Source organism: Propithecus coquereli, unplaced genomic scaffold (assembly GCF_000956105.1).
Source record: "Propithecus coquereli isolate 6110/MARCELLA unplaced genomic scaffold, Pcoq_1.0 Scaffold66, whole genome shotgun sequence".
Classification (NCBI taxonomy): domain Eukaryota; kingdom Metazoa; phylum Chordata; class Mammalia; order Primates; family Indriidae; genus Propithecus; species Propithecus coquereli.
In genome coordinates, this window is record NW_012152618.1 from 8,908,397 (window position 1) to 8,919,281 (window position 10,885).

The 10,885-nt window shown below is 47.2% G+C and overlaps 1 protein-coding gene across 1 annotated transcript in view; it reads left to right on the plus strand.

The window, feature by feature from the left end:
- Nucleotides 1-3,650: 3,650 nt before the first annotated feature.
- The window catches only part of CCSAP (centriole, cilia and spindle-associated protein), a 13,473-nt gene continuing 6,238 nt past the window's right edge, over nucleotides 3,651-10,885 (plus strand). Inside the window, exon 1 of the mRNA XM_012660219.1 lies at nucleotides 3,651-4,008. Within this exon, the coding sequence (XP_012515673.1) occupies nucleotides 3,651-4,008 (358 nt within the window). The remainder of the gene's footprint in view (nucleotides 4,009-10,885) is intronic.

Below are 10,885 nucleotides of genomic sequence, written 5' to 3' on the forward strand. Positions count from 1 at the left end.
GGTCTTTCTCATTCTGTTCTGGTTATTTTAACACAAAGACAAATGTATAAATGGACATACGTTGTTGTTTTGTCTGCTCACTGCTTGTCCCTGTCCCGTGTGGTTCCTGCAGGGCTGGCGATCCCAGCTTCCCACCCTATCCCCATCTATGCGTAGAAGCATGTGCCCTGGGCATGGCCAAGCAGACCACCTCATACCCCTGGCAACAACTGAGCATGTGACTGAGGAATCTTTCTCTACCATCGGAATACCCAGAAGTTCTCTTTTGCTGGTGGTCCTCAGCTCAGACAACATAAATGTGGGCTACAAGTGACACTTTCTCCAGCTGTGTGAAGGAAGTCCTTTTCCAGTGGGAGAAGAAGAGGGTAGCCCTCTGTAGAAAAGCAGAGCTTAAAGACAGAGAGAAAGAGAGTCCCACAGTGACACTGATTGAACTCCTGGGTCTAGCTTTGCCTGAGCCAGTAAATATCCTTTCTGTTTAAGTTGGTTTGAATCAGTTTTTTGCCACTTTCCAAGTGGATAAGGCCTGACATAATTACATCTTTAAAAATTAGAATGCAAATAATATATTTTAATTACGGAAAATAAGGACATTTAAAAAGAAAACCCCCAAATCATTCCTAATCCTATTTTTTAGTTATATATAAAAAAAGGGCACCATACCTTATATTCTTTTGTGTGTATGTGTTGTGTTGTAGATTGTAAAATATAGCCACACATTCCTCCATCTAGTATGTAACATGAAGTTGCTGTGCCTCATATGCAAAGATGGAGTTTATTTCTCTCTCCCTTGAATCTTAGCCTTGTGACTTACTGGAACATTAGAATGCAGCAGGAGATGTATATGACCTTCAGATGCCAGCCCAGACTTCTGGAAGATGTGACCAACATGGTCCAGCCCACAGCCAGTCCCGTGAGGGAGGTCATCTTGAACCCTCCAGCCCCACCCTACCTCCATGGGAATCCCACTGTGGAGGCACTGCTCAGGTAACCCTCAGAATCATGAGAATTAATACATCTTAATTGTTTTAAACCACTAGGATTTGGAGTGAATTATGCAGCAAAAGCTGAGACCAATGGTGTCTTGCATTTTTCATATAATTGCACATAACCATTTCCCTGTGTTATTAAATATACATTAAGGTTCTTGTGGTTACAAACATCAGAAACCAACCCCAGCTACCTTAAACAAGAGGGAAATGCATTAGAATGTTTCTGAAGTACGTCAAGGAACAGAAGGTAAAGTTGGGAAGGGGAGAATTCAGGGCCAGAAAACTGCCATTGAGAATCCAGTGCGAATGACTTCTTGACAAGTAACCTCAAGTTGTCAGAACAGGCAGTCTGACCGGCCCACCTGGGCCAGGGCCCACCTCTAGATCATTTAATTATGATTGTGGGGGTAGGGACAGCCCAACTGCAGACACAGATGTGAAAAATTAGGTTTAGTAGTGGAAATTCTAATATGGAAGCCAGAAAGGGTAAGTCACTCATGGCCTGGGCCTGCTTTTAAACTGCTAAATACGTTTTGTTTTCAAATCTTTTTTTTTTTTTTTGAGACAGAGTCTCACTGTGTTGCCGGGCTAGAGTGCCGTGGCATCATCCTAGCTCATAGCAACCTCCAACTCCTGGGCTCAAGCGATCCTTCTGCCTCAGCCTCCCGAGTAGCTGGGACTACAGGCATGTGCCACCATGCCCGGCTAATTTTTTTTTCTTTAGTTGTACAATTAATTTCTTTCTATTTTTAGTAGAGACGGGGGTCTCGCTCTTTCTCAGGCTGATTTCGAACTGCTGAGCTCAAATAATCCTCCCACCTCGGCCTCCCAGAGTGCTAGGATTACAGGCGTGAGCCACCGCACCCGGCCTGTTTTCAAATCTTTATGTAGCTTCTGTATCAAGGCTCCTTTTAAAAAAAGGGGGAGTGGGAATAACTAGCAGGAGGTCACTTTTGAAACCGTAACAACAAATGGGTTAACCTTGTATACTTCTGCACAATGCAACGGAATCTGTGAAGGTTTTTGTCAACAGAAAAGAACTGAAAGTCTGTAAAATAATTTAAAGAGGTTTATTCGGAACTGAATATGTGTGATCATGGCCTGGAGAGCCACACCCAAGAAGTCTTGAGCAAGCAGTGAGTTGGTTTTACACGTTTCGGGGAAACAGGAATTGCATGTAAAGGCGTAAATGAGTACACGGAAGGTGTACATTGGTTTGGCCCAGAAAGTCAGGACCTATGGAAGAGGGGCATTACAGGTTATAGGTGGGTTTAAAGGTCATTTGATTTGCAATTGGTTAAAGAAATGACACTTTGTCTAAAGGCTTGGAATGTTTTAAGGAAGTCTGTTAATAAGAGACAAGCCAGAAAAATACCCAGACTCAAGTGATCCGTTAAGTAAATGGATGACCTGCAGGTGGGGCTTAAGGTTTGCCATGTATATAGCCTTAGACCTGTTAATGTGTTAGTTACAAAGGATGTTTCCAAAGAGTGGGATGACGAGACAGGTCCGACCTCCCTTCTCATGGCCAGCAACTAGGCTTCAGGGTATTATTTCTAGGCCAACCGGGGATCCATTCAGTCTGCTGGGGTACTTAAGATTTTATTTTATTCACAGTTTTATGTGCAAACAGGTCTCTGAGCCAGTGGCATGGTTTTAATCAATATTTTAAAGTTTGGAGGATGCAGACAAGGAGTTGCACTGAAACAAAAAAAGCGAGAGTAACAGGTGTGAACACAGCGAAAGGAAACTAGGGTTGACTGGTAGACTTAGAATGGGGACACAGGGTCGCTCAGGGCCGCATCGCTCACTGGACAGAGACGGCACCTGCTGCCCCTAATTGACGCCTCCTGCAGAGTGACGCGTGCCTGGGGCAGTGTTTGCTAGGACCTGGGTGCGCCGGCGCCTTGAATGGGTGGGCCAGGGAGCTGGGCCTGGGCCCCTCAAACGGGCGGGCTCACCTGCACCCAGGCGCGTCGAGCTCTGCACCGAAGCAGGAGCCCCCACCGAGCGGGTCGGAGGGCCCGGGGCCGGGAGTGCGCGGGGGAGGCGTCTGCTCCGGGACTGAGGCGGCGCCTTCGCCTCCCGGCAGCCGCAGGAACGCGGGCCGCGGCGGCGACATCTCGCTCGGGAGGGAAGCGCGGGGGAGAGCGAGCCACGCTTTAGCTGCTGCGCCACGCGCGTGGCGGGCCGGGGCGCGGAGGATCCGCCAGGCGCAGCGGGGCTGGGGGCGCAGGCCAGGCCAGCGCGGCAGGAGGAGGTAAGGTCGCCGGCTGCCCAGCCGGGCCGCGCGCCTCGCTTGGGAGGGCGTCTCCGGGAACCCTGGGGCCACCGGATCCCCGGACCTCCCTCGCCCTCACTCCTCCCCCCGCTCAACCCCCGGTGTCCCTCCCCTGCCCTCTTGCCCCAGCCTCTGCTTTCCAGCCCCGCAGCCGCCCTCCCGACGCCCAGCAGGCGGGTTCGCGCCGACCTGAAGCCCACCTGGGCTCCCGCTGCAGCTCTCGGGGCCCAGACCCGACCTGAAAGGCCTCCCGCCGGGGGCGGGGCCGCCCCGCCCGGGACCGCCCCTCTGGGCGGGGCTCCGAGTTTAAACGGTGCGGCGGGCCGGCGGGGCCTCACCTGTGCGCCCCGTGGCCGGTCCGCGGGCGGCGCGGCGTCATGTCCCCCGGCAGCAAGGCGAAGACGGAGTACATGAAGAGCTACCAGGAGCCGCGCTGGGAGGAGCACGGGCGCTACTACCGCGAGCTGCTGCACTACCGCTGGGGCCGCCGGCTGCTGGAGCAGGCTCACGTGCCCTGGCTCTGGGACGACGGGGGCCCGGCCGGCGCCTCGGACCACTGGGCTTCGTCAGAGTCATCGGGCGCCGGGGGCCCCGCGCCCCAGTGCGGCCTGGCCTCGCCCACGCCGTCCGAGGAGCCCGCGGCGGGGGAGGAGACGGGGCCGCAGGTGCGCGGGTCCCCGGAGGAGGAGCGCGCGGAAGCCGGGCACGCGAAGGCCGCGGACACGCCTCTGCCAGGTACGGGGCCTGGAGGGGCACGCGCTTCCTTTTGTTTTTCTTGGCAGACGGGGATTCCGCCTCCCTTGACAAAATAAGGACGGTGGCAGCCCCGCCTCCGCCTTCCCACCCTTCCGCGCGTGCCTTAACCGGCTCTTGGCCGTGCTAGCTGTGAACTCGACTGAAGTGCCGCTGGCTAAGTCCAGGTCTTTCCTCGCGGGCCTCGGCCGGCCTCCAGCTCCCATCTATTTATTCTAAGCGCCCATTTTTGCTGAGAGGATCCCCAGCTTTCATCAGTCTCAGAGGTGACCCGAAAGGCTGAGAACCACCGCGCTCAGCTTTGTGTCTTACGAACGGGGCGTTGTTTTCAGTGCTAACTCCCGCCTTCGCTGCGCTGTCCCTAAAGAACGGCCTGCAGGTGTTTGCACGGACTGTTCAGAACTCCCTGCCGTGGGAGCGCCTTCGTGGGGGTTGGTCCTCCCGCACCCCGGCTTCCCGCCGCTCCCCCCTGCCGCGCCACGGGCGCCACCGCGCGCGCAGGAGGGCGGTGGCCGGAAAAGGCTCCTGCGAGCTGCGCGTCTGCCTGGTTAGCGCCGTCGCCACCTTCCTCGGGGGCTCAGCACGGGGATGGTGCCCAGTGCAGCCGGGCGACCGGCCGGGCACCACCGGATCGCTGGATTTTAGAGGCTCTAGCGAGAAAAGTAAAACGTTAGGAGCTCATTATACATTCAGTCACTGACCTGCGAATGTGTATTTTATTTCACGTTCAAAACAATCTTAGGCGGTAGGACCATAATTTTTATATAAATTTTATAGAAAAAGAAATGGAAGCTCAGGACCACTTAATTTTGTTTGTTTACCCCATTGTGAGCCAATCAGACTCTTCTGGCCTCTCCGTAAGAGGCCGAGGAGCGGGTGAAATCTGGACATGAGCCGGGTGACTTTGCTCTTGGTAACATCTTCAGCTGTTCTCAGTTCATCCGCGGCGGAGCTGCGTCTTCCCGTCACGCTGCTTGTGAATCCCCGCAATTCCTGATGCCTCTGTGATCGCTGCTAGAAATGCGAGTAACAGAAGGCTTGGGGGAACACGCGTTCCAGATGATTTCTGTGGGCACTGATCTACTAGCTAAATTGAGAAGTACTTTATCAGCCGGTACTTTATCCCCCTTCCCCTTCGTGGTTCGTGATGGCATCGTCAAATAGTTTCGTGCAACACACTGAAACCGTTTTTAGGTAGCATTGTGATATGGATAGTGTGTGTGTTTACCTGTTCAGGTGTGCCCCTGGGTTCGTGATTATTTTCTTAGAGATGTTGAATCAGCCCAGTTACCCATTCTCTGCTTAAGTTTAGGCACCGGGGAAAGGAAAGGAGGTTTTCTGCTTTCAGGACACAGTTGCAGGAGGTTTTGCTCCACTCCTACCTGTCGGAGCCCTCTCTATTCCCGCCCTGGGGGAGATTAAGTGGATGATTTTATATACTAGAGCAATGAGCACTCCTTTGAGATTCTCTAAAACACAGAAGTTCTTTTCCTGAAGCCGCATACACAGAATCACGTAGTTCTACATGGTTTGTTATGAAAACACAGCAACCCCCCTGCCACGCACACATGAATGGCCACTTTTAACTCCTGGTTTTTCCTTTCGTTTTCCTTTCCATATTTCCAAGTAACATGGCTTTTATTGACACTTCTTGATTTTTTTTCAGTATTTACCATTAAATTTTTTCTTTTTTTATTGAGGTAATATGTATATATGCAATTTACCATCTTTACTATTACGTGTATAGTTTAGTGATAATAACTATATTTGTATTATTTCCCCCCCTTCTGGCTTTACTTCTTTTTACTGCTCTCATAACCTTACACATGGCCCTCTCCACACCTCTTCAGTAAAGCCATCGCAATTTCTTAGAGTCACAATTAGGATCTACAATATTGTGCCTGTGGAAAATTTACTCACAGCTGACCCATATTGTTTTCCTTGATTCCTTTTTCTTTCTTTCACAATATAATGACAGGCTCGGTTCACTATCACTCTCATCATCTGAGCATCCCTCCCACGGCCTCTGACCTACTTCTGTCTGGGCTGGTTGCTGCTGTTACGGCATCTTGGGAGGGCCCTTGGCCATCACCTCCAGGCCTGCCTTGGCTTCTCTCTTGGGTAGGAGTCTCTGTGGTGTGGCTGTCATGTCATCTCCTTTCTTGGTTTACCCCCTCCTTGGTGGAGTTCATCTTGTAGTAGCTTCCTGGAAAAGAATGAGTGAGAGGTAAATTTTCTGAGACCTTGCATGTCAAAAGATAGCTTTCTTCTACGCTTACCATTTTGTGAGTGTGGCTGGGCATAGAGTTCTAGGCTGGAAGGAATTGTCTCTAAAAAATCTGGAGGCATTGCTCTTTTGTGTTGTAACTACTAACGTTGTTACAGTCCTGCATTATCATGATTCTTGATCCTTTGCAGGTAACATGTTCCCCCTCAGGACGCTTTTGGAGTCTTTGTCCTTTGTGTTCTGAAATTTTTCCATGATCTAGGTCTGTTTTCCTTCACTGTGCTGGGCACTTGGTAGGTACTTGCAGTTAAACTCATACTTTTAATTCTTGGAAGTTTTCTGGCATTATTTTCTCATTTTAATTTTTTTCCTGTTCCTTTCTTTCTGAAGTCCTTAGTCGAATATTAGTCTTCATTATTTTACCCTTTAATTTTCTAATTTTTTTCTTTACCGATTTTCATCTTTTTTTTGGTTCTGTTTTCTGGGTGATATTCTCAACTGTATCTTCCAAGTCTTCTATTACATTTTTCATTTGTGGGATCCGATTCCTTTTTTTAATTTAAGAGCTCTTGAATTGTTTTCTGGCTTAGTATTCATTTCCTCCCTCCTTCTCTCCCTCCCTTTCTTTTTAAGTCCTTTTTAGAAAATAGTATCCGGTCCTTGATTCATGCATATAGTATCTTCTCTTACCTTGCTGAAGATACTGCTAGGTTTTTGTTCTCTTCTTTGTGTGTTTCTTCAACATAGTCTCTCTTTCATCTCCTCCTCTTTGTTTCTTTTTGCTTGTAATTCTTTCCTGTTAGGGACTTTTCCTCAAATGTCTAGTGATCTTTGGCATCTCATTCTTATTTAAAAGATAGATGCTAAAAAGTTGTTAGGAAGTTGTGTGTGTGTGTTTGAGTTTAGGGGTGGGAGTGCTTGTTAATGGTGGGATTCCTTCCTTCCCATAGTCAACATGCTTTAAAGAGTGGTCTAGATTGTCTCCAATTCCTTACTTGATAGTCACATTTCTTTGAAAATTAAATTTTATTTTTAAGGTTTACATGTTCATAATTTTTTAAAAACTTGCTTAAAATGAAAATAACTAATCCTGCACTGTTTCCCAGCCACGCCCCTTGCTCTTTCCAACTCTATCTATGTAGCTTTCCTTTCAGCATTTGACCACCCTCTTCTCATTTAGACTTACCTGTTGGCTTTTTGATTGTAAACATAAATTGACTTCCTGTTATGGAAGAGGAAGGTTAAGCTCAAAATCTTAGTCCACCACCCCCAGACATACACCAACACCGTTTATCCCCACAATGTTAACTATATGGCTATTTTGTTTAATCTCTCTTCTGTGTTTGAATTATCATGGTTATGTAAATTATTTGCAGATGAGCCACATAATACATTCTGATTACATTTTCTTTGTTACAATTTGGTTTTCCTGAAGTTAATCATTGCTTCACGTTTTTTGTTTACTTTTTTTTAATACTCCCATCACTAATTCAGCCTGAAATGGTCTAATAGTACTATAAAACTTGTCATATGTCAGACACATCAGGTGTTCTATTCATTTGATTTTTTTCCTTGGAGACATTTTTTTGGAGACCTTGATTCTTCTGTTCCAATCTACATTTTATGCTGTCCAGATCTGGCACAGCTGCTAAACTGGGGCTTCTCTTCACTGTTTGAGAATTCCTTTCACTTCCTTTGTCTGGTCCTCTGCCTTGTACATCTCAAGTCTTCCTTTTGCTTGGCCTGTTCCTTCCTTTTGTTGGAGCATATCCTCTGTAGGTCCTGCAAAATATTGCATGGGAAGTAGAAATTTTGTGACCTTGCATGCCTAAAAATGCCTTTATTATATGCAAAGGCTAGATTGATATTTTGGCAAGGTAGAAAATTCCAGATTAGAAACCAGAGTTTGAAGGCATTATTATTACATTGAATCGTAGTTTCTGGTCTTAGTGTTGAGAATTATCATGCCATTCTGACACCTGTGTTGTGTGCATGACCTCCTATATTTGTACTTTTTTTCAGCGGTGGGGCGGGGAATCTTTTAGAAGATTCTCTTTATCCTGAGTGCCCTAAAATTCTATGACGTGCTGGTGTTTTCCCCCACCCACCCTTGGGCTGGAACTTTTCAATCCGGATGCTGCTTTCAGTTCAGTGATATTTTCTAGTACTATTTAAAAATAACTTTCTCTGCTCCATTTGCTTTATCTTTTCTCTATAATTATCCCTAGTTGGATGGTGTACCTCCTGTATCAAACCTCTAACATTTTTATTTAAAAACGTTTCAGTTTTGGATTTTTTGATTCTGTTTTCTGGGAGAACTCTTTAATTTTTTCTTCCAACCTTTCTATTGAAGTTTTTAATTCTCCCCACCTTAGCTTTAAATTTCTAAGAGATCACATATTTTGGTCCCAAATGTTCTTTAATTTTTTTTTTTAAAAATAGCATTCTGTTCTTGCATTTCTTTTTTTTTTTTTTTTTTTTTGAGACAGTCTCACTCTCTTGCCTGGGGCGAGTGCCGTGGCGTCAGCCTTAGCTCACAGCAACCTCAGACTCCTGGGCTCAAGCGATCCTCCTGCCTCAGCCTCCCAAGTAGCTGGGATTACAGGCATGCGCCACCATGCCTGGCTAATTTTTTATATATATATTTTTAGCTGTCCAATTAATTTCTTTCTATTTTTTGGTAGAGACGGGGTCTCGCTCTAGCTCAGGCTGGTTTTGATTCCTGAGCTCAGAAGGATCCGCCCGCCTCGGCCTCCCAGAGTGCTAGGATTACAGGTGTGAGCCACTGCGCCTGGCCCCTTGCATTTCTTTTAATGACAAAAAAAAGTCACAAATATCCTCTGAGAGCTTTCTTCAATTCCCTGTGCTGTCTTTTCCTGGATGTTTTGGTCTTTTCCTTATTAGAGGATGTGTTCAAATGTTTGCCCTTAACCTGTCAGCTCATACTCAAGAGTAAGGCCTGAAAGAGCTTTTTAGGAGTTTTGTGCCTGGGGGGTGCCTATTTTCTGTAATTGGATGAAGACCCAGCTGTTTCTCTGGGGACTCCAAACATTAATACCTGCCGGTTTATCCAGTATGAGCTTCCTGGGACAGTGTACCTCCAGTCTTCTGCCTCAAGGGCACAAGCCTGGCTGCTAGCGTCCTGGGAACAGAGGTGGGGAAAGGCACTGAGGAGGGTCTCCCTCTTTACCATGAGGCCTTTCGCGTGGTTCTATTTTTCAGGAAGGTGTCATCTCCAGCTTCTGCTGTACCTGGGGTCTCAAGTCTAGCCCTGCCTGGCTTCTCCCACTCCAGACAGTAATCCATGTGCCTTCAGGGTGGGAGAGAAGCGACCACCTGACATATGGGCTGGAGGAAAGAATATGTGAGAAGTATCGATTGCTGCATAATAAAATTACCCTGACAGTTAGTCTTTTAAAACTACAGTAGTTTCTTGGTCTCCATGGGGGATTGGTTCTAGGACACCCCTGCAGATACCAAAATCCATGACTGCTCAAGTCCTTTAAATAAAACGGTGTAATATTGTTGTATAATCTATACACATCCTCTTGTATACTTTAAATCATTTCTAGATATACCTAGCGTAAATGCTATGGAAATAGTTGTTATACTGTATTCTTTATTTGTATTTTTTATTGTTGTATTATTTTTCTCCAGTATTTTTCATCTGTGGTCAGTTGAACCTGCAGATGCAGAACCCACTGATACGGAGGGGAGACTGTACTCCTTTCTTACTGCCCTGGCCCCAGGCATCAGGATGCCTTGTCTGCTCCCTGCTGCGTGTGGCCTCTGCGGTGAGGCTGCAGGTTGGGGCTTGGCTGTTGCTGGGACCCCAGCATGCAAGAGCTCTTCCTGCACCTGGCCTTCCCCATAACACACTGGCTGGCTTCTAAGCACAGCATCCTGAGACAGCCAGGGGGATGCTGTGTTGCCCTTTCTGCCTTGGAGCCATGCAGCACCTCTCACCCCATTCCACCATCACTTGGGAAGTTATAAAAGTCTGCCAAGGTTCAAGGGGAAGACCTGTTGATCCCAATTCTCAGTGGAGGCACATCCACACTGCATTGTCAGAAGAGGCGAAGGCTGGAGTGCTGATTGACGCTGAACCTTCGGAAAAGAATCCTTTGTACTAGCCTTGTGAGGAAGCTGCTGTCTCATCCGACCCTTTCTGGGGTTCAGCCTCTGTCCTGGGGGCCTTTCCCCTTCAGGCAGTTAGGATTCCTCTGAGTCAGTTCTGCAAGGTCATTTCCACCTCTTCATCTACTTTCCTTCTCCCAAAATTTTACTGATACCTTTCGCCTGATGTCATTGCCTCCCTTGCTCTTTGTCCTGTGGCTTTATACCTTTTTCCCTTCACTTTAGCAGGGTTTTGGGAGGAAAGGACTCTAAGCACGTTTTCAGTGCATATTTAACCTGAATTCTGCCATTTGCTGTATTTTTATTTTTACTGTTTTTCTCTCTCTTGGTCAGAGTTGCCAGAGGTTTGTGAATCTGTTTAGTTTTCTCCCAAACTAACTCTTGGCTATGTGGATTATCTTTATTGTATGTTTTTATTAGCTTATGATCTTTATTTTCTTTAATTTTATTTAGGCTTATTTTGCTCTTTTTCTAACTTTTTGAGATCGGTGCCTA